The following is a 23,877-nucleotide window of genomic DNA, read 5'->3' on the forward strand; positions in this document are numbered from 1 at the left end:
AGGGTCTTTAATGGAATACAGAATCACAGAATGACAGAATTGTAGGGGTTGGAAGGGATCTCCAGAGATTATCGAGTCCAACCCCCCTGCCAAAGCAGGTTCCCTACACCAGGTCGCACAGGTAGGCATCCAGGCAGGTCTTGAATATACCATAAGTTATTGGCAGTTAAGATATATTTACAACAGAATTGCTCGGTCCAGACAAGGAAAGGATGACTGTGGGTGGACTCATCTATCTTGCTAGCTGTGTTAGGCCAAAGGCTGCCACCAGCAGCCAGCAATATCAGCAAGAACTCAGGCTAGAAGAAATAAATAAGCAAATAAGAGATGGGGGTTAGCAAGACTGACAATTACAGGAAGTGTGTGGCCCCAAAAAGGGTTTACTGGCATAAAACTGCCAATACCATCTCACGTTCTCATCCAGTGAGAGGCTGGGTAACTCTTTTCAATTGCATTGCCGCAAGCAGACTGACATGTGGCCTACAGCTTCCTTCCATGAGGAGCTGCTGCTTTTGCCGTGGCTGTATTTGCATTTGGATCCGGAAGCGTGGCTGCCTTATGGTTTTGAGTGGTCTGCCACACTGTTTAGCTGTGCCTTAGTGTTCAACTCAGGGAGATAAAAGCCTTTCCCTACTCTCTCTGCTGAGTGCTTTGTTTCTTTGGCTATGTACCACCAGAGCCGATTAGAAGCAAAGTGTTGTCATGAAGAGGTATTTGTGACACACAGTCACCACCACAGAGGTGTTGGACGCCCCATCCCTGCAGACACCCAAGGTCAGGATGCACGGCGTTTGCTCAAGCTGTAGGCGCCCCTGTTCACAGCATGGACTCAGACCGGATGGCCTTTTAGAGTCCCTTCCAATTCCGGTCGTCCTGTGATTCTACGACATGCTACAAGCCGCACGGATGTGGCTTCCTGAGGGGCTTCCGCGTACAACACCGAGGCTCAGGCAAGACGCCACGATGCGGCCGCAACCGCGACCCCGCCCCCCTCAGTCCCTCTCGCCGGCAAAACATTGACGCACGTGCGCCCCGCTTCCCGCTCGCGCCCGGCCCCCGCCCGCCGCTGACGCCAGCGCCCCCACGGCACCAATAGACGAGGGCGCTGCCGGGTAGCAACAAGCGCCGCGGCCGGCGGCCAATCAGCGCGCCGCGGGGGCGGGGTCAGAGCCGCCCCATGTTACTTCCGTCAATAGTCCCGCGGCCTGCCTCCATCGCGCTGCGGGGAGCCGCGCTACCGCCGGCAGGTATGGGACGGGCCGGCCGGGCGTGGGGAGGTGGTGTGCGAAGTAGGCGGTGTGAGGCCGCTGGGGCTGTTTGTGAGAGTGTCGCGAGCTCGGGGGTTGCTTGGTGCTGGGTGTGGGCAGACGTGGCGTGAGGGGTTTGGGAGCGGAGCTGCGGTGGCGTGGGATGGGGAAGGATGGGAATGGGCCGGTGCTGGGCGTGAGGGACGGCGTGCTGGAGGCTGGGGGTTGGGAGCCTGTCTGTGGGAGTGGAGTGAGGCTGTACCGGGGGCTGCAGGGCAGTGAGGGAGTTGGGGTGAGCAAAGGGTGGCAGCAGGGAAGAGGGGAGAAGCTTCAGGTAGGAATTCTGATGAAAATGAGGGGCTTTATCCATGCTTTTTGAAAAATGGGTCCTGTACAGCCTGGGTGTGCTTAAATGTGTGGGGAAATAAGAGGTGCAACTGGGGTGGGCAAGAAGAGAAGCTGCAGCTGAGTCTCTGCAGCACCTCAAGGTTTGATTTGAGGCAGCTATTTGATATGAAGTAACATGGGCTGGGGATGAAGTCAAATCAGACTCTGACTTCTGAGTCATAGAGGCTGATTAGGCTGGTTTCTGGAAAAACATCACCTGCCTGTAGCGTGAGTGTAAAGGTCCAGTTCCTTGTGAAGGTTGAGCTCCTGAAAAGGTAATGTTAGGGTTGCAAGGGAGGGTGTGCTGTTGGATTGCTGGGAAACATGAGAGCATTGACTTGTCCCATCCGAGAATTACTTGGGTTGAAAGGGATCTTAATATCGTATGATCTTGCTGTGGAATAATAAGAATGGTTTGAGTCATAATTATATGTTCCGAAGTATAGGAATGTATAGATAGAAGAGACTTTCTCTAGTAGGTTGGCAGAGTAATAGGATCTTGCCACAATCATGAATGTCTTTGTAGTAGCATTTACTTTTGTAGTAAGTTGCCGACTTTGTATTAAACAGAGCTCCCTTGCAAGTGGATGGGTGTCTCAGGCTGTATTAAGCCTGACCTACACAGGCTTCTGTGCTATTCCTTCCATGCTTCTTTAGTGTGGCTCTTGTCTCCACTGTCCTTTTTGCCATCCTTATGAGGAAAAGTTGTATGTTGCGAAGTGAAGAATTCTTGCTCCTGTTTGGCTTTTAGGAGCAAGTTAAAATGCAAGTAATGTCTTCCATTAAGCCCCTGTTGTTGTCTAATGACAATAGAATCATCTAGGTTGGAAAAGATCTTCAGAATCATGAAGTCCAACTGTTAGCCTGACCTACAGAGTCCTATCACTAAACTGTGCCCAGCTTAAGACCAGGTTATGCTCCATTAACTCTTTTCTTTATGCAGCCTCAGATTTTTTTCTCCACAGTAGTTGTTTTGGTAAGATGAGCAAATTGCTCAATATCAAGAACAGAAATCCTTTTGAATGTTAAAGAGCCCCAAACCCATATCCATACAAGTAGCATTTGGAAATTGCTCCTGAAGGGATACACTCTTGGTTTGTGTGATAGTGAGACTGTGTCTTGGGCTAAAAATATCTGTGTTTTGGAGGGACAAATAAATAGGTCAATGTGTATTGGCTTTACACAGTTGCTGGCTTTCTGTCATCTTCCACAAATTTTTAAGTTTAAAGTAATCTGATCTTTTTAATAGCTTTTTTACTTTTGAATCTTAAAAAGATAATGTGTTCAACATACTAGATGCTAGTGATAGACAAGAGATAATCACAGAATCACCAAGGTTGGAAAAGACCTAAAAGATCATCCAGTCCAACTGTTCACCTGTTACTAATAGCTCCCACTAAACCATGTCCCTCAGCACAACATCCAGTCTTTCCTTGAACACCCCCAGGGTTTGTGACTCCACCACCTCCCTGGGCAGTCCATTCCAGCATAACAACCATAACTTGTGCTGGGGAGGTTCGAATTAAGTATTGGGGAAAAAATTCTAGAATGAGTGGTAGTGCATTGGAACAGTCTGGGAATGGAAGAGGTGGGGTCACCACTGCTAGAGGTTTTTGAGGGAGTTGTAGGTATTGCACTTAATGACATGGTTTAGTGGTGTGATCATGATGGGTGGATGGTTGGACTCGGTAATCTTAGTGGTCTTTTCAACTGTTAATGATTTTATGTGGAAGAGCTATGCTTGAAATCTATCTTAAGTGCAGCTTTCCGAGACTTCTGGAGCAAGTGTCAGTGCTCTTTGTGGGTGTGCTTGTGGCTGCTACTACTTTAAAAGTGCTTAATGTCATTATTTGAAAGACAGATGAAGAAGAAATTCTATTCTGTGTTGAAACCTTCCAAAAAAAGGCCATCAGTTTTCCAAATCATCCTAAACGTCTGGGAAGTAGACTGGTTTAGAGCATGTGTGTGCTGAAGCCTATTATTTTAAATGCCTGTATGGCTTCACGGGAGGGAGTTATACGTATCGTGCCATTGGTAAGGGTGCTAACTTGAAACTACCTTTTTCCAAAATTCAAGACTTTTAAAAACCTACCTACAAGCCTGTTCTGTTCTGATTGGCTTTGGATTCCTGCTGCTGCTGTCCTCTAGAACAAAGTTTTCTGTGTTGTATTGTTTTCAGGAAGCTTTTCCTTTTTATGTATCTTACCCCATTAGCTTGTAAGAATATGCATTCCACCATGCTGCAAGCACTTATTCATTTTCCCAACAATTATTTCTATCTATTCTTAAAAATTGTACATCTTTTTTTTTCTTTCCTCTTCAATCTATTATCTCTATAGTTCTGAATTCACTCTAGTTTTTAACTTTTTTGGGCTGATGAGGTGTACCTATAATAACATTTAATATTTGTATCAGAACTGCTGACTAAAAATAGTTTGTGAGCACTGCATCTCTAGACATAGTTTAAAATTGTTTGCTCTTCTGCTGTTTTTTTAGTATCTTTGATAGTTTTCTACATTTTTTAGGTAGAAAATATTTGCTGATGTTGCTGGGAGTTGAAATACCTTAAGCTGTCTTATTTGGAAATGTGCTCATAAACATTTGCTATTCAAACAGTTATTGTAGAGACAAAAGGGTCTTAATTTCAGCCTAAAAGAGAGGTGTTCTGAGCAAGTGGAAGAAATGCAGTTTATGATGCCTATTGTGATTACTAAATCACCAACAAGTCAGGGAAAAGAATGCAGGCGTGAATGAAATTTGTGGTGGTTGGAGGGAAGGATGTGGTGAGCTTTGGAAATGATTCCTGTCAGGTTCAGAGGAAGGCTGAGATACAAATAGCAAGAGGACTTTTATCAGTGTCAGGGGCTAGACTGCGCCTCATTTTGTGTGGTGTGTTGTGGGATGTTTCTTTTTCTTTTTCTCAGCTTCTATTTCGTGCGGTTTTTCATCCTTCTGTTTCTTCTCTTACTGTAATTAATGTGTTGGATAGATGAGTGTGTGTGTGGAGTGTGAATGGATACATAAATGCACAGTGATGTTTGACTGATCTGGCCTAATATTTTTTCAACTTGAACACACAGTTGTTAACACACAATGCTTTTTTGCCCTGTGCAGTCTGCACGTAGAATCTCTACTCAAAACATACAACAGTATGAATGCCATGAATGGGACAAAGAAGGCAAAAGATCGTAAGCTCAGGTTCTTTAAAGTGTGGAAAAATGTTTTCTTCAAATTCGTAGCATTTACGTGTTAAAAGTGGCTCTCCTATTTGGAAAAGAGTGATGGAGCACTGTATTGTGGTATACCTGTGCTGACTTGTATCTGTTTCTAGGAAATTCAGTCATTGACAACTGATGTTATTCTGTGGTCTCTGTTTGTCCTGAGTATCCAGGTAATAGCCTAACTTGGGAGATGACCCTAAAAATATATATGTATTTTTGGAAAGTGGGTATTTATGTACTGAATCATCATTGTATACAGTGTAGTGCATCTTGATATTTAGAAGGCTTAACAGAGAAAAAGAATAAGTGGAGAATCATTAGTTTGAGCTCATTAGATGTGAACAACCATTTAATAGTCAGATCTCAAAAACTAGTAGTTCAAGTCCTGCTCTATCATGGTTAATTTTGCTTGGTTATCACCTCTTCTCGCGGACTACAGAAGTTATTTTACTTGTTCTTAAAAACTGTGGAGTCTACTTCAATCTAAGAAAAGCTGAAGTACAGGAGAAATGAGGTTAAGGAATCAAAAATGTACTTGAACTATTGAATCTGTTCAACAGAACTTTATTTTCACAATGTAATCACACACTTTCAAAGTTAGAGAAATGACATAACCAACTCTGCAGGTTTTGGTAACTGAAATAGTACATTTTCTTGCTCCTCATAGAGAAACCATGCCATTTTTGGGCCAAGACTGGAGGTCTCCTGGATGGAGGTGGGTTAAAACAGAAGATGGATGGAAACGATTTGAACCTTTTGGATCTGCGCTTCAGGGTGGAAACAGTCAGCTTAATGACATCAGTCACACTGTGTAAGTTATCGGCCCATGCAGAACCATGTTATTTTTATTTAACAGCAGGTGGGAAAGCTGCAATTGACTTGACTTGTGATCTCTTCATGTGTGTGAAGCATACAGATGCAGCTGTGTGCTTTGTTTATCTCTTCTGTAGACTGTCCATCTACTTGTTGCTACTTCATGAGTTGCTTTTTTAGGCAGATGAATCTTGTTCTACGTTGTGTAGTTGGATTGGTTTTTTTTTTCTCTTGAGACTGAAGTGATATCTGTAAGTTGCAAATGCAGCAAGTGTGGTGAAATGTTACCTTGAAATGAACGAAGCACTTCTGTTGATTGTGTACTGGATTGGACCCATTTATGGTAGTCATATATTGCCTTTGTTCTAAAAGCGTGACTCGTGCTATTTTTATGGCAGTTACCTAGTACTGTATTTGTCTATATATGCCTCTGCAGAATGAGTGGTAACCATATTAGGCAGACTGAGAAGGAAATAAAGTAATATTGGTGGCAGAATGCCCACACACTGGTGTGATAGAAGTGGCTTTGTCCAAACAAATTCCTGATTTATCTTTGCCACGAAGTATTTCTTTGGGATAACATTCTTGGTTATAAATTCCTGCTTAATGTCATCATAATGAGAAAAGGGAACATTCAGTGTTTTACTGTTAGTCCAGTAAATGATAAAGTAATCTGATCTAGTGGGAATTTACTGGCAAGCTAGAACTTGCTCTACTCATACACCTGTGTTTCTACTCATACACCTGTTTCTAAATTTGTGAACTGAACCTAAAGTGTAATCAAGTGGTGAAGAATTGCTTTGAGCTTGTCTCACAGAATCACAGAAATGAGGTTGAGGAGACCACCTGGGATCATCTAATCCAACCCTGAGTGCTTCAGGCAAGGTCATTGAGAGCACATTGCCCAGGGTCACATCCATTGGCTTTGGATATCTCCAGAGCAGGAGATGAGACCACAACCTCTCTGGGCAGCATCTCAGGCTTTCTTTATGCCTTTACTACTTGTGTCCATCTGTTACTGATGCCATTTGGGCTTTTTTCCCCACAGTCTGGCTGCTGTGGATACAAAAAATATTGGAAGAACTTTCAGTAAATCTCTGAAGAAAAAGTTGCCTTCAATATACTTGCAAATTTTTTTCTTCTTTCATAAATCTTTTATTGGCAGATGGAGTCTACTTTTGATGTTTACTTGCACAGCCAATGAAGTCTTGTATTTTGTAGTTTGCTTTAATGAATATTTGGCAAGTATGACATCAAGAATAATCATTTTTGTGAATATCATTGTAAATGAAGACTTCTGCTTTTCTCATCATAATAGTATGTTGATTTTTTTTTTTGTGAATGTGTGCCTGTATATTTAGTTGTGCATATACATATGCAGAATCTTTTCACCAAACAACTAAATTAGACTGCTTTTACTGTTTCTTCAAGCTGAAATACTCAGCTTTTTCTTAGTTTTGAAGGATCTTAGTTTTGAAGGATCTTACTGTTGAACTTTCTGGTGACTGTATTGCTAGGAATGGATTTAAATCAAGTGCTTGAGAAGATACAAGATTATTGAAGTTAAGGACTAAAAAAAACCATAAATTTGAAGGGACTGGTCATGAGGTGCTCTGGATAAAAGTTTGATATTGGTGATGTTGCACAATTTGAATTTCTTAGGCTGGCTTGCCAGCTTGTCAGAATCCCAAACTTGAGAATCACCCTATTCTGCAACAGATGGTCTCATCTATAGTAATTCCCCAGTTTTCCATCTTGCGTGTCTCCTACTTAGCATAGCCAAACCACACCATATTCCCCAGTCCTATGTCTTTGTCGCTTCAGTATATGCAGCTTGAAATGTATATTGAGGAAAGCTAAACTGTGGTGTTCAAGTTGGTGGTACTTGGCATAATAGCAGTACCTTGGAGTAATTTCATTACAGCTTGAGAACTCTGGATCTGTGAGTTAACTTCTGTTGCTCAACACTGATTAATGTCTATATAAAATACAGGATAATTTTGGTAGGAAAGGACTTCTGGAAGCCATCTGGTTTGAAGACACAACTCAAAGCAGGGACAGTGACATTGGGTTGGGCTGGCAGGGTAGTCATTTCTGTCTGTGGTATCTCTCATCTGATTATCTGAATGATCTGTGGTGTTCACAGAAGTTCTATGAGCACTGGATAGGAGTCCTCAGTCTCAGATAAGTTTAGCATTTGACGAATATACTGTAATTTTGTTTGGTACAGGCACTGAACTTAGGAATTTTCCATATTTGGATAGACTAGGACTATGTCTCCATAGGTAAATGCATGATGTGAAGGCATTTCTTCTTCAATGAGAAAAGAAGCAAGGGGATGAAGAAGAATAGCTGTGGTTAAGATAGCCCTGCAAAGTCTTCCACTCCAGAAGGTTGATAAAATAGTGTCATGAAACTACACTTTTGAAAGAGTGGAAATTCTGGCATGCTTTTTTATGTGGAATATTGTAATTTAAACTATATGTAGGACACTGTTCTGTTTTTAGAAGCTACAGAGCAATCTATATCATCAATCAATCTATCATCAAGACTTGAACTTCAGAACAGCTATACGTGGGCAATATTAAGTCTGCATTTAAATCCTGTCAGGTGCAGTCAGATGTTAGGAATGGTGGTATGGTAACAACTGTTAACATGAAGTTATCATACATATAATGGTGTATGTAGCACATGATTCAGTTCTTTGACTTTGTATAGCTGCACTTTGGTGGTTGGAGGAGCAGGAGTTGGTATTTGGAGTGGTGGCTTTGAACAGCCAGCTCTTCAAATTTCTTAAAGGAATGCAAAGAAAAAGGCAAAAAGTTGCTGTAGACATGCTCTTGGTTCTGTCCTGTTCTTTCTGATAGCTGTGGGACCCTTACTTTCTTTTCAGTGTCTGGAAACACACAAACCTCTTATATTTTTCCAAGAATAACATTGGTTACTGATACACAGAAAAGGACTACACACAAAGTGAACAATGAATTCTTCCTTCACAAGGAGGTGAAGTCTCGTGTGAGAAAATCCTCAGGCAAAGTTTCATCTCTAAAATGACCTGAATTCCTGGAATGTCATGGCTGAATTTGGATATCAGACAAACATTTGAAATATTCCTCTTTGCAATTCCTCTTGTTAATGGACTGGTCTTATTAGGCTGCCTTGCTTGCTTGTCTGATACTAGAGGAAGTGTTTGGGAAGGAAAGAGGCTTTAAATAACTGCAGATAGATTACTGCTCTACATTGCTTTCCAGGGGCTCTTTCTCTCCAGGAACAAAAGTAGGAATTGTGCCAGATAAACCTTCCTGTTCTAAAGATGGCCTTTCTCAATGCTTCCTGCCCTGCCTGGCCCAGTGCACTGGGTCAGTGAGCATGTTTCTGTTCTGCCTGATCTATATAGCAGAACATCAGCCTGGATCTCAATGGCTTGTAGCTGACGTTAGGGTGATAAAGCCAGAAGCTTTACCAGGAGTGCTGGACTCTTTTTTGGATTCTGCAACAACTTTTCGTGTGATGTGATGATACAGTCAATGTTAAAACTTAATTCTTTTAGTGAACTTGGTGATTTCTCTTACGAAAGCTTTTTTTTGGGGGGGAGGTGGAGGGTGATGGGGGGGGGGTGGAGGATGACACCACAGAGCACTAAAAACAAACAAAAACTGGAAGGTTAGAACACTACATAATCCAAATAAGTTGTCAGTGTTATATTCTACTTCCAGTGGTTGCCAGTTTCTTTTCTCCTCTTTCACTGTCTGACTAGATGTGATGTCTAGTCAGCACTAGAAAATGTGGAAGTACTGAGTCTATGCTTTAAATGCCTTCAGACATGAACTAAGCCCTCAGCTTGAATTGAGCTCTACTTGAATGCAGAGGTGTTGCTTCTTTTTGAGGGGGAGGGGGGGATTATTAAACTTCAGATGAAAATTCCTGTTTCTGAGTTTTCTAAACTCACATATCATTAAGTTGAGCTGATTAGTGCAGTTAAACTTTTTGTGCAGTATTTAATAATTCTTAAAAGATTGTTCAAACCTGAAAATTTCAACTTTGTAAGTGAGCAGTAGTAGACTAATACAATTTTTACCATGTGATGCCTTACTACAGGTTACTTTTGCATAAACCAGTGACCTTCAGTTTTAGCATTTGCATTTTGCTGCTAGAATTTGAACCTCAAACATGTTGCTAAATAGATTCAACAGGTAAATCCAGATCTTAAGGGAAAGTAAGGGAAGTATGGGAAAAGTGATGTATAATGCTTTCTTATCAAAAATGCTGATGAAGAAATAAGTCTTGTAGTTCAATTTCAATGTGCTGTACCCTGAGTTACTCAAGTTATCTACACAAGGTTATTGCCTCTATGTAAAATGCGTGCTCATTATCTAGGTTGCTGTTCCTTATTTTCTGTGAGAATTGAAACAAAAACCTTAGCACAGGTAGAGTTTTTAATGTATATGAACATTAGAATATAAGCTTATGTGAGAAATAGAATTGCTGTAGTCAGTCCTCAGTGTCAAGTTATGTAACTCGCTCTCAGAAGTGACACAGGTTTAGCTTTGATTGTCCCCTGGAAGAGCTAGTGGTCACTGCATGGTTCTTGGTGCCCTGTGACATCTGGTAGCACGGTATGGTACCTCCTAAATCATGGACAGTGTTGTGATTTGTGCATTTAAGAAGTTTTCCTTATTTTTCACCAAAATTGAGAGTGGTTAGAAGAGAGATGCCTTTTTGCTGTCGTCTTGCCCTTGTGTGGTTGTGCAGTAATTTTGTGCTGATTTTCACCTGTGTGCTGCAATTTCATGGCTCGGTCCATTTCAAATTGTGACTTTGGTACCCTCAAACTTAGCAGATAGCCAATTGTTCAGCTACTACTGTCTCCTCAGTAGTCTGTTCTTAATATCAGTAATGACTTAGGAGGTAATAGCTACTAAGAAGATACTTGTATCAAAGTGATTAAATGCACACAAAATTCAACACTCTGGGAAGAAAAGAACACAGTAGCATATATCTTGAGAGAGGTTGCTTCCTACCTTCAAGTAGACAGCCAACATGTAAAAAACAACTTATTTTTCTACCAAGTTTTTTGATGTAGAGAATTATAAGCAGTATGCAGCGTAGGTATTTAATTACTGCTGTTCTAATTATGTCTTTATTTTAGTATCTTAACTGGCGGTGATGATGATGAAATGTATGCTTCTGAGGACTGTGAATTTGCAGCCAAGAAAAGGAAAAAAGATCACTGTAGAAACAACACGGATTCACAATGTAAGGCTGAGTTATTTTCCTTTATTTTAAACTGTTGTAGATTCAGCCATTCATATATATTCATATACAGGATAGTTTTCTAAATTATGTCTGTCTTTGTACTGGCCAGAAGTTTAGTGCCAGAAGTTATGCATCTTAATTGAGCTGTGGCATTGGTCATCTATTGTGGGATTTACAAAGATTCAAAGTAATTCATTTAAGAATAGCAGTTTCTAATTAGTAAGCATCAAATGCAAACTGCTGTTCTGCTTTGTGGTCTAGTTTTAGATTAAGTTCTTCTGGCTGCTTAGGGAAGTCATTGCTTATCAAAGCAGCACTTTTATTTTCAATTATTTCTATATTTGCTTACACAAATAGCTCTAGAATTAGTTCAGGAGTAAATATATTTTGTCGTAATGCTTTTGTTAAAGATTTTGCCTGTATTGAGTTTCATGAAAAATATCTTCATTGAAATATCAAATCTATTTTTGTTGATTGCTGATTTTAAAAGAGGACCCGTGTTTTAGATTGCAAGCGTATGACAGCAAGAAAAGTACTTGAAATTGAGGCCTTGATAGAGTGAGTAGAAGAAGAAAAAAGTTTATAGCAAACTGTGGAGGCTTCTAGTGCATTGATCTTGAAGTGATTTTCATTATTTGTACCTTCTGAAATTAACAGATTGCCATAGAGGAAGCTGAAAGCATCCTCCAGCTTGCCTTGGTTTAGAAAGTGTTTCAATATACTGGCATGGCGATATGTAAGAGAACTTTCACTTGCCACTGTATCCAGACTTCTGAAAGCTGAATGTAGAAATTGCCTTTGTGGGTCTTGCATAGTTGGCTTTCCTGCAGGGTTCTTAAAAAAACAGGTTAGAGAAGTAGAGCCTTCAGTGAAAAAAGGCTGTGCATTTCTACTCCCTTGTGTGCTAAGGAGCCTTGTGTACTGAAAAGTAGTGGTGCTTATAAGAGAGAGATTGTTTTTTGGTATGCAGTAAAAAAAAAAAAAATAGTGCTACATCTGCCAGTGGTCCTCACTCCTGTTTGATTTATGTTGTTTAACTTTAGTATGTTTTAAAGTATGTAACTTCTGACATTTGTAGCTGTTCTTTTCAGCTCTGAAAAACTTCCTTCACCAAAATTGTTCTGTCTCCTCTCTTATTAAGCATTTTATTGAGGATGGTCTATTTTCTTCAAAGCCTTCCTGGAACATACTACCTCAAATGGCAGTCTAAAAGTTCTTATGTTTCTATTTCAGGTTTTTATCGTGAAAATTGGATTTATGTTCATAAGGAAAGCACCAGAGAAGTAAGTCCTGCATGCTCTGGGTCATCAGTTTCTATGGTCTTTGTGCTTAAATGGCAACTCTCACATAAGAGAAAAACATGTTCTGCATCTTCTTAGTTATACTTAATTCTTTCTTCACTGATAGCATTATGACTGTGGGAGGCAAAGGCAGGTAGCAAAGTCACTTTTGTGTGACTTTTATGTGGATAGTTCTGGTAAGGATGTGGGAACTTGAGTGTATGTTTAGGGTCACCCATGCCAAAACACACTGCCTAAAACCACTCACTGCTATCCTTCATAAGCTGTATGTTGGGATGATTTTCCCTACTCCCCACTTGTACAGAAGTTACTGTACTGGTGACGTGACTATTTGCTTGTGTTTTTTGCCAGTTCCTGAAGTGGACAAAATATGTTATTGTTTGAATTAAATTCCTATTTGAGTCTTCTAAACTCACATATCAAGTTGAGCTGATTAGTGTAATTAAACTTTTTGTGCAGTATTTAATAGTCCTTCTTAAAAGATGGTTCAAAGCTGAAAATTTCAACTTTGTAAGTGAGTAGGAGTAGACTAATACAATTTTTTGCCATGTAATGCCTTAATACTTTTGCATATAAAATACTTTTTTGGTTACTTTTGCATAAACTTTATTCTTTGAATTTAGTTATTATTGTCTTTTGATAATTGACTATCCTCATTACCAGTTCTCCTTTGGTTCTCTTAGCAGGGTTGATTACTTATAGTCATTCTTGTATCTTATGCTGGCATGACAGCACTAGACTGTATCAGCATTGTGATCATGCAGGAACAGAATAGATTCTCAAACGCTTGATACCAGAGTGGGCAATGATTATGAATTTATGGCCTTGCTACCAAGTAACATTGCCAAGGTTAGATAGGCTATTTGGAACTGGTTTCATTTCTTCTTCAAGAAATAATAATAAAAAAATCTTCAGATATATCACAGTTCCAGGGAATGTGGTGTAGGTATGCTTCTGTTGCATGGCAGTGTTTTTTGTAGACCATTTTGTTTGATGGGTGAGGTGGTTCTCCTGTTTGCTTTTTTCCTACTTCCAGTGTTTATTCCTTTTCTCAGAGACATGGCTATTGCACTTTGGGAGAAGCTTTTAATCGCCTGGATTTTTCAAGTGCAATTCAGGACATCAGAAGGTTCAATTATGTGGTCAAAGTAAGCTCTTTATTTTATATGTTTTTCTTTACAAATGTGTTTGCTGATATGCCCACGCATACAAAAGTTGCACTGACAGGTCTGTGTAAATATCCTGTATATATATGTAACTTATACTGCGTGAAGCAGCTGGACTTCTACTTGAAACAGAATAATTCTTCTACTGTGAGAACTAGTTATATTCTTCCGTGGAAGCCTTCAGCTTAGGAAGGATGGTGATGGCCAGTGTTCTGCTATATATTTACAGTGAAACAGTGGTAGATCCAGTTGTTGCTCTATCTCAGTAACGAAATCTTTTTAAAGGAAAATAATTCCCCTACAAGCAAAAATAGGAAAGCAAGGTAACTCTTAAGTACATGGACCAGAAGTAATATTTGTCAGAACAATATTTGATGTGTAAATATTCTTCAGTTTCTTCTACAGCTTCTTAATAGTGTGATTAACTGTATTACTGTTTTTTGTTAGACAATTCATCTTTGTTAAAATCCCATGTAACCTAATCGTATTCCAGCAATTTTATTGAGGTTGTCTTTTAACAATAATATAGTGGCTTGAAGTTTATAGGTAAAGTACGCTGTGTAAATACTGTGATTCTTTCTTCTTGCAAAGGCCCTTTCTCTGTTTTAACTGGTTTTTGTGGGGACAGATCTAGTCTTGAGGACAAAGGGTCTGAAACCATGAGTGTAGGGAAGTCCTATCATCCCTTAACTTTCAAGATGTCTGCCTACTTGAAATGATGTTCCAGGCCCTTTGTCATCTTTGTGGCCTTCTGCTGGACTCTCTCCAGGAGATCCCTGTCTTTTTTTGTACCAGGGAGCCCAGGACTAGATGCAGTACTCCACATGAGACCTGACCAAAGCAGAGACTGGGAGGAGCACCTCCCTTGACCTGCTGGCCATGTTCCATTTATTGCACCCCAGGATCCGACTGACGTTGGCCACCAGGGCTCACTGCTGGATTAATGTGCTAGCTATGCATGAACACAGTAATGACTAGTCTTGTGTGGTGGGCTGCTTCTTGCGTTCAAGGATAGAAAGATAAAGTTTTGCTTTTGTTTTAGTTTATTCTTATATATCAGCTCATACTGAGTATCTTTGCTTGAATCCCAGATTGCCAAGGTGATCCACTTTGAATCTCCAGCTAAGTAACCACCTTCAACCATTGTCAAAAGTTAATACCAGTGTCTGTTCAAGACCCTAGTGGTCTCAGTGGAGAGAGGAGGTTTTCCTATACTTGTTATGTTGTAATGTAGTAACAATTTTTTAGCTTTTCAATGATTGGTATGGATGGCCTTATCAGAAGGTGTTTCCATTTGGATAAACAGGTGATCCATTTGACATTATAATCTTGAGACAACATAAGACAAAGCTATACATGTATCACAAGGATGAACTTGTTAAATCCTTGTACTCATGCACCTGCTAAAACAGTCTTACTCCTTATATATTAACCTTCACTGAAAACATCTTCATTAAAATCAGCTGGGTGGAATTTTTCTTGGATTTGATCTGCAGTTTAAGTAATATGACTTTAAATAAGAAACGTGTGTACTTGAACTGGCAAACTGCCTGAGACTTCTAGGTGTTCTCTAAACTGTTAATCAAATTAAAAAGCCCTAAAAATACTGAGAAAGGTCCTGATAAAAAGCTATAGGTCTCAAAAGCTATAAAAATAGATTAATTGTATTTAAATACATCAGGAGATATTTTTTCCTTTCACAGCACATAATGTTGTGTCAGGGGACATGCAGAGAAGCCAGAAGGAGTGTTATTAAATCAGAGAGAGAACAGGTGTATTCTCCTCTTCCAAAGGAAAATTAATGGTGGATGTAGTGTCAACTCAGTGTTTTGCAAATGAAGATACAAAGTATTCTTTGGCAGGCTTAGCCTTTGCGCACCCTCTGTGCCAGTAGTTGATGCCCTCCTACAAAGCATAGCTGTGCAAGCTTGTGTTTAGAGTACTCTGTGGGGAATTGCAGTTTCTGCTCCCTGCTTTCCATTTCTGATGCATTGGGAGCTTTTATTCTGAGCGATGTTATGAATTGCAATTGCAGAACTTGGTGCTATATTTTCAAACTTTGCAATACCATCCTGACATTGAGACCTTCCTTATAATTGATCCTTAGTGACTTTTTTTGTTGTTGAAGAGGCAATCCTTATCAGCTCTTAAACCAAATCAGCACAGATCTTAAGAATAGAGAAGGGCCTGCTTCGAGGAGTTAGAGCTTGATATTCATGCATGGCAAGAACTTCATCCACTCAGTTTCTTTCACTCAGACTATTCTTCCTGTTCTTAATACTGTTCTGATTGTAGCAATTCCAGAGAGAATCATGTGGATGGTTGCTATATGTTATGGGAAAGATACCAATGCCAGAAATGAATACTGTTCCTTCTTAAATTACTGTGGTTTCCCCTACTAAATGTAGGAGGGGTACAGCAGTCTCATGCTTCCCTTTATGTAAAATGGCACATTTCCCTTCATGAGAAGGAAGTAGCATATTAGGTTGTCATGCCTGAGTTCAGCCAGTGTGACAGTTCACTCAAACTGGAAGTCTGGTACCTGGAATCAGTTCAGAGTGATGTTTCTGGCCACTGAATATGTCAGGACAATCAGGACTCAACTACTGTGTTGTATTGCAATTTCACAAACACAAATTTTGTTTCATTACAATTTATGAAGATCAGATCTCATGTGCTCTGTGATAGAGATATGTGCTTGATTTGTATAGTGTTTTGAGAATATATCTCTCAGTGAGTTGGTCATGAGATTCCAGTAGTAATGCTTAAAGCTTCCTGCATTTGTCCTACTTTGTTTTCCCAATTTTGTAGTTCCATTTTTGTGAAATACAATTGCAGTGCTGTAGGTTGTTGTAAACGAATGTATGTAAGCTGAATGAGTCCGATCTTTTATTCTGTCTTCTGACTTTTAATTCTTTGCCACAGCTTTTGCAGCTGATTGCAAAATCCCAGTTGACATCACTGAGTGGTGCAGCACAGAAGAACTACTTCAACATTTTAGACAAAATTGTGCGGAAAGGTAAACTGAGGCTTTCATAATCTGCTTGTTCAGATGCCACAGAAATACCTACCATCCAGTTTGAGAAAAGTAGTTTTTCTGTTATTGAATCGTGTTGAAACAGATGAGTGAAGTAAAATGCCAGCTAAATTCTGTTCAGAAACAAACTATTGTCTGCTATTAAATTATAGTCGTTATTAAACGTGTTATCTGTTAGAAGAAACAATTGTGGTAAGCTTAGTAACTTGATTGGTTTTCAATGTACATGACACACTAAGGTCTAAAGTACATAGCTGCTTTTATGTACAGTTTATTTTAAAAAGTTATCACATAATATTGATCAGGCTTTTGTGGTAACCACACTAAGTGGAGGTAACGTACTGTCAGCTCTGAATAGAAAGAATTTGAATTTATAAGTTGGTGTTGAGTTTACAGAATACATAGTATGATGCTTTAATCAAACTTGCTTGTGATTTTTTTTTCTAAAATTATTTACCTTTTATGGAACAGCATTAATGAATGTGAGAGAGAGGATGAGGCAGGGCAGCAATTTTCACACAAATAGTTATCTTGAGTTAATTTAAGCTGATTATATAGGTTTGGTAACTGAGATAACAAAAAAATTGTATCTGGTTTTGTTTTTCTAGTCATGGAAGACCATCATAACCCACGATTAATCAAAGATCTTCTACAGGATTTGAGTTCCACTCTCTGTATACTGATCAGGGGAGTAGGAAAATCCGTTCTGGTAGGGAACATTAATATTTGGATGTGCCGATTAGAAACCATCCGCTTGTGGCAACAGCAACTAAAAAACCTTCAGATGAACAAGGTATGTTGTTAAATTGTGCTTGTGGAGGAGGGGAGAGACGAGAGAGAGTACACTAAACGTGGGTTTATGAATTTAAGTGAACAAGACTTCAAATGCGTTCTAAATAGATGAGCTCAGCAGAAAGCAGAGATTTCTTCAGCAAGTAGCTTAAAGTGATAAAGTAATATGAGTTACTAACACCTTGAGACAGAAGCCCACTTCAGATCACTGTTGTTTTTTCCTTGGTTTTTGGAGAAGTAATGAGATTCCTGAAAAGGAAATTGTTCGTAATATTTTAATAGATTCTCTCTGATGAGGGCTGGTATCATAGCTATACTACAGTTTTCTGGCAGATGTGTAGCTGTAATCCTTTTTCTCATCCAGAGAACTTTAAAGATGTTTCCCCAAGTATTCAGGTAGAGCTGACAAAACATAAATTTCTGATACTGAAGTAAATATTCTAGTACTAAAAATGCAAACCTAAGGTGAATTTTTTATTTGGACCAGGAAGAGAAAAAGCAGAACATAGGAATAACAATTCTACACTTGTATTCGTTAGCACAGTTGCTTTTTGTGAAAAAGGATAATGATTTTAGCATCTGGACTGTGATCATGGAACTTGATTTAAAGTATATGGTATAAACTCTTCCAAGTTTTTTTTTTTTTTTTTTTTTTTTTTTTTTTTTTAAGTGGAAGCTTCTGAAGATAAGCAGGGAACTTTGTGTTTTCAGGCTTAGCCTGTCGGGGGCACTTCCAAAAGAAATGCTCCAAGATGTTGCATGTAACAGCTTTCATCTTTGAAATTGCTGCATGTGCTGGGCATCTGAATATGTCAGCAACTTTATAATAAAAAAAAAAAAAAATTGGGAGCCTGATCTCAGCAGTTCTTATATGCCAGCCAACCAAAACAGAGCTTGAGAGATGCTACAGCTGTGGTACTTCTTTCCAGCAGGCCACTGCCATCTGAGCTGTCCTACATTGGTTGAGATAACTGATGAGAAATCTAGTGTTTGTAGTGAGCACAGCGATAGTCCCAGGGGTGTTTGTAACAGATGACTGTGTGGAAGACTTCATCTGTAAGTGAGATGAATGGTGGTGAAGTAAACAGATGTGAAGTAGTGGCTGCCGGAGTTCAGCTGCGGTGGGACCAGCGCTCCTTGGCAGGGCAGCTCCACTAGGTGGGGCCGGCAGCCTCCATCCTTTGCCTGGCAGCAGGGCCTCCAGTGCTCTCCAGTAGCACTGCAGGTTCCAGGGAAAAACTTTTCTGTCATCTTTTCAACAAGCTCATCCTTTAGATTCAGTCATGCGTGAGTTACGCTTACCCCATAGAAGAAAACTTTCAGCAGAGGCGTAGACTCTTATGGAGGACTTTCTCAGTGCTCTGATCTGTCTCTTCTTACAGAACTGCTTGTGTGTGTTATCAAGGGAGCTGTTTCCAGACTTGAGAGATGAACTTACATTATGAAGACAGATGCAAAAGAAAGCTTTCTTTTTTTCTACTCTTCAGTCCTATATTTTGTACTGCATTCTGTACTCCTTGTGAGAGAAATTCACATGCTGTTTCCTAATAAGAATTGAGAAACATCCTATAATCACTTCAAACCTTTTTAATCTAGTATTCAGATTATCGCACGACTAACCTCAATGCTTTTGCTCAATGGTTTTGTACAAATAAGAGCTGAGGTATCTCTAAGGATTTTATTGTACCTTTTATTGTCAAGCTTTTTTTAGCTAAGTTTTCAACTCTTCATTCCAGCAAGTCAACAATGGTCTTACGCTCAGTGATCTTCCTCTGCATATGCTGAGTAACATCTTACACAGATTTTCTGATGGCTGGGACATTATTACGTTGGGTCAAGTGACCCCAACTTTGTACATGCTCAGTGAAGACAGACAGTTGTGGAAAAAACTCTGCCAGTACCATTTTGCAGAAAAGCAGGTAATAATCATTTGCATAAATGTGAGCCTCCCTTGCTGTGTGATACACAAATGAAGTGTGAACTTACAAGTGTGACAGCTTGTGAAAATGGTGCTTTTTATCTCTTGGTTTTTTTACGTGATTCATCTGAAAAATTGTTTTTGACAGGTCTGAATTTAGGGTAGCTATTCCCTTTATCCTAAGCTTTTTTTTTTTTTCCTATACAGTCCCAACAAATGTAGTAGAGGTGATGTTCTGCCATTTTCAGGATCTAGAGTAAAATTTGTCTTACTTAATCAAGATAGGCAGACAGAATTAATTGCTTGGACATGAAATTATTCTGTTTTATGTCTAACAGATTTGTTACTATGTGGTCAGTGACTGGCATTTTTTGCCATTTAAAAAAACACATTTTAAAAAATTAATTACAAGTATAGTTGGAAAGGTACAAACTCCCTTATGGATGACCCTAGTAAGAATTTGAGTAAGGAGAGAGGCTTTGGAGTGAGCATAATGGAAAATGTAGTCAAAGGCAAGCTGAGGGAGTGGGGGGAAGTTCAAGCTGTATGTAACAGTTGAATGTATTTTGAGGTTAGATGAAGTAAGGTGGTTTAAACAGTGACAATAGTTAGAGAGGAACCTGTTTCACTAAGGTAACATTGGGAAAAAATAATTTAAGCATTTCAGCATTATGAGCATAATGAACACTTCTGCACAGCTTTGTCAGTGCATTCCTAAATATTAACATTTTAATTAGGTTACTGATAAAATGAAACAAACTTTATATCAAATGCTGCTTTCTCTGAAGAGTGTGGTACCTTAATAGCTACAGAGTAGTGTTGGATTGCATAGGAGAGGAGAAATGATATATATGTTGAGCCATTTAAAACAACTACAATAAATTGTTTGATATCTAAAGAGCACTTTTGGGGAAAAAAAAAAAAAAAAGAAAAAAAGAATTCCACACAGGGAAGCTATTAGGAAATAAAGTATAACAAATCACAAAGGCAGTGCTGTTGTTTGCCATATGGCACTGTTCTTGTGAGTGAAGGAAGCACATAATGTATTAGCAATAATCCAAACTGAGTGGAATGTGAAGTCTTAACAAATGCTGTTATGCATTACCTACTCTTTGCATGCAGGTATGCCTTCAAGTAATTAATCAGTCACTGACTATTGCTGTGCTTCTAGAAATTTCATAGAATGTGAAAATAGTCATTTATGTCCTTTTAAAGATGAAGGAGTTGTCGAAATTAATACTTACTATCTTAATAAAAATGAATAGTAATCCACAATCACTGATGGAACAGGAGGGAATGGCCTCAAGGTGTGCCAGGGCAGGTTCAGATTGGATACTAGGCAGAATTTCTTTTCAGGGTGGTGGAGCATTGGAACAGGCTGCCAGGGATGTGGTATAGCTGCTGTTCCTGGGGCATTTAAGTAGCCCTTTCCTTAAGGGCATGGTTTGGTGTGCAGTATTGGTGGTAAGTGGACAGTTGAACTCAATGGTCTTAGAAGTCCTTTTTAAGCCTAATGCTTCTTTGATTCTCATTCCTGAGGTGTTTTTTTAAATGTATGAAATAAATTTATGCCTCTAAATATTGTTTTTATTATGTAGTTATTGACAATTATAATCATTACTGAGTAAGAACAGCTGTGTATGACCTATTTTTCTTTGCAAATCTCTTCCTATTTTTAGATTCAACTTTTTTTGTGGCTAGTTATCTTGCTACTTTTCAGAAATGTATGATGTCAGATTATTGACTTCAAAGAATTCCAATTATAACACTTCAGCTTCTTTTCTTAGTCCTTTACCTGATGTGACTGTTCTTTCACTATTTTAAAGGAATGTATTAATTTCATGTTCAGTTTTGTAGGCATTTGATTCTGTCAGAGAAGGGTCACATTGACTGGAAGCTGATGTACTTTGCACTTCAGAAATACTACCCAAAAAAGGAACAGTATGGAGACACCTTGCATTTCTGTCGACACTGTAGTATTCTGTTTTGGAAGGTAAGATCTTTGAAATACATAAGCAGAAATTGGTTCAAGCAGTTACTGATTACCTGAAAAGGAACATGAGATCACCTTATCAACTTCATGTGAAAGGTGATCAGTCAATTCATATGTAACTTTAAGTAACGTATAAAGCTTTCATATGAAATTGGTATTGAATTCCAGACTTGTTCTTTATTTAGCATTTTTCTCCTGACATCTGATAACCTTAATGCTTAAAAATTACAAGGAAAACTGTCACATGGAAAGAGCTGCAGTCTGTGTTGCACTGTATTTCTTAATATTATGCAAAGCTGCTTAAGACTTCTATGGTGTGACATTCTGTTTATGGCATCTCTTTCCTCATGATGGCATGGCAGTCAATGTAAGTGTAATAACTTACTCCTGTAGCATTCCTACCACACTGGTATAAAATTGAGTATCTTTGTAGTCTTGCTTCTGTCCCACGTGTAACCCTGAGGAATGTTTGAAACTTGATTCAAAGTACAATTATAACTGTGAAGCATTCTGTCTTGCAGGATGGTTTTTGTTTTGTAGAGCATTTTCCTATTTTGCTCTTACATGAACTGATAGTTCTGCTTTTACTTTCTGTATATGTACCATTATTTAGCCTTTTAATCAGTCAGGTGTCTTTAATTTTGCAGCTCAAAAACCACATACGTGTGGCGCAAGAAAAAAGTAAGAAACAGTTCAGGAATCTTAATCTTGAAATATTCATCTTCTGGTTCACAGAAATTAGTTACTCTTGTCCTCTTTCTGTAATTTTGTTGCATATCAGTGGTAAGCTTCATTTTCTGTATAAATAATGAGGTTGCTGAACAGGATAAGCAGCACAGAAATAGCATGGTACAGAGAATGTTGTTTTAAATCTGAGCATTCTTGACATCACAGGAGCCCTCCCAGTAAGTCTCAATGTTGTCCAATATGTAGGGCATGGGTGTCCAATCTCTTGGTTTGCCTAGGCTGCACTGATTGAAGAGGAATTGTCTTAGGCTGTGTATATGTAGGTAACTCTGAAAGTTAGGTTTGATGGCAGTAGTTTCAATTCTTAAGTTCTCAAGATTGCAATCAGATTTTTGATGAAATTTTTCCTGTGCTTCATCCTTAAAAACAATTGTTTACAAATGTATGTACTACCACAAAGCAGTGACGTGAATGACTGTGAAGAATATTTGTCTCTCTGAGATAGGGCTTACAGAAACATGTTGATCAGAAAGACACAATCAGATTTTTCGAGTTAAATATCTGATTACAACTCTGTATATTCTATTTGAAAATTTGCAGATAATACATTTATGTTGATTGGAAATGGAGTGGCAAAAATAACAAAACCTATATTCAAACTGTTTTATCACAATGGAAAAAAGATGCATAATTTTTGCCCTGAATAGGAATGTGTTCAGCCAGCATATCAAGGTCAGCATATAGTATATACACAAATAGTGGGCATTTCTGGTATCAGACTTGTTTGGGTTGTCTGCCTTTATTGTATGATGCTTTCTACAGTACATCTGTCTCATTCTGTTTTTAATACAGTTGGACATTTAGGGATGACTAAGTACTTGAAATCATTTATCATCAGAGGCCACATGATAGTAAGAGGCAGTGGATCTCTGCAGGCAGATATGGCCACCTTGACTGTTTCAGTTTATTGCTGGCACAGTAGCATCTTCTCTGTGGATTTGTATTTTTAATGAAACGAGAGTGAGCTGTTAAAGGTATTTTGGTTTGAGGAGTATCTAATTATTGATTACCTTTGCAATACTGACAGCCTCGTGCTGGAGATCTGGATAGGTCTGAGGTACCGTGTGGCTGTAGATTGATTTTTTAGATGATTCTGGAGCAGGTGATTTGGAACTGAATTATTACCCTGAGAATAGCAAAGCAAATAGCTTTCTTTGTGGGATTCATTGATCTGATTCATTGTGTCTTAGAGGAGGCATTGAAGAAGGGAGGGACGAATAGTTTGGGAGATGTGCCATGTCAGGAGAGGGTGGAGAACACCACTTCAGGAGAATGTGGGAGCCTGCCACAAGGACAGCCAAGCAAGGGAATGATTTGTCCAAAGAAGTTGAGCAGTTTCCATCCTGGAATTTTCTGGAGACGTGACTGTATAAAGGCTCTGAGCAAGCTGGACTGATTGCAGAGCTGGCTCTGCTTTGAGAAGACTGGAATGAAGACCTTCAGGCTCAATTATTCTCTGAGCTTGCATTCGGTTTTGGTTCTCCAGGTCTGAGATTCTAAGCCTTGAATACTTGATCAGATCAGCCCAGAAATACTTGATCAGGCTGGAAGATGGTTAGAAGAACTGATCTCTGCACAGTTGGTGCACTTATTGGCAGAGATGAGAGGAGGTTAAATCACTGCTCTGAAAAAAAATCCTCTGTTTACAGTGGCAAGGCAATGTGAGCAAAGCAGCACTAGCAGCATGGAATTGTATGGAGGGGAAAAATAGTTCTGCTTTTTCAGACACTTGTCTGTCTCTTTTCCCATGCTCTTTGAACAAGGATGAAAAGCAGAGTGCAGGGGCATGATGATGACATGAACAGACTGACTTCTGTCAGTTGTAGCAAAACTCTGTGCTAGGTGACAATATTTCTTAGTCGTTTCTGGCTTTACCAATTCATTCAAGCTTCAGTATCCTGCTTTATTATGCAGATTATAAAATGGACTGTCAGCTGCTCATATGCACAGACATAATGTACACACTTATTTTCAGCTGAAGCTTTTATTCTTAAATACT

At 39.2% G+C, this 23,877-nt stretch overlaps 1 protein-coding gene across 7 annotated transcripts in view; it reads left to right on the plus strand.

Moving 5' to 3' along the window:
* Positions 1–1,151: 1,151 nt before the first annotated feature.
* The window catches only part of FBXO25 (F-box protein 25), a 653,677-nt gene continuing 630,951 nt past the window's right edge, over positions 1,152–23,877 (plus strand). For 2 of the 7 annotated variants that reach the window (XR_008209965.1, XM_052697564.1), the window contains exons 1-10: positions 1,213–1,247; positions 4,966–5,025; positions 5,523–5,666; positions 10,818–10,924; positions 12,158–12,207; positions 13,281–13,373; positions 16,317–16,410; positions 17,037–17,221; positions 18,957–19,139; positions 20,988–21,131. Coding sequence is in view for 6 of the 7 variants with exons in the window: in XM_052697564.1 (XP_052553524.1) it covers positions 5,530–5,666; positions 10,818–10,924; positions 12,158–12,207; positions 13,281–13,373; positions 16,317–16,410; positions 17,037–17,221; positions 18,957–19,139; positions 20,988–21,131 (993 nt within the window). In the remaining variant the exon portion in view is untranslated. Of the gene's footprint in view, positions 1,248–4,965; positions 5,026–5,522; positions 5,667–10,817; positions 10,925–12,157; positions 12,208–13,280; positions 13,374–16,316; positions 16,411–17,036; positions 17,222–18,956; positions 19,140–20,987; positions 21,132–23,877 lie in introns of those variants that run through there. The other 5 variants (XM_052697595.1, XM_052697603.1, XM_052697583.1 and 2 more) reach the window with 5 other exon arrangements.

The sequence above is a fragment of the Tympanuchus pallidicinctus genome, unplaced genomic scaffold, assembly GCF_026119805.1.
Source record: "Tympanuchus pallidicinctus isolate F22 unplaced genomic scaffold, pur_lepc_1.0 scaffold1, whole genome shotgun sequence".
Lineage (NCBI taxonomy): Eukaryota > Metazoa > Chordata > Aves > Galliformes > Phasianidae > Tympanuchus > Tympanuchus pallidicinctus.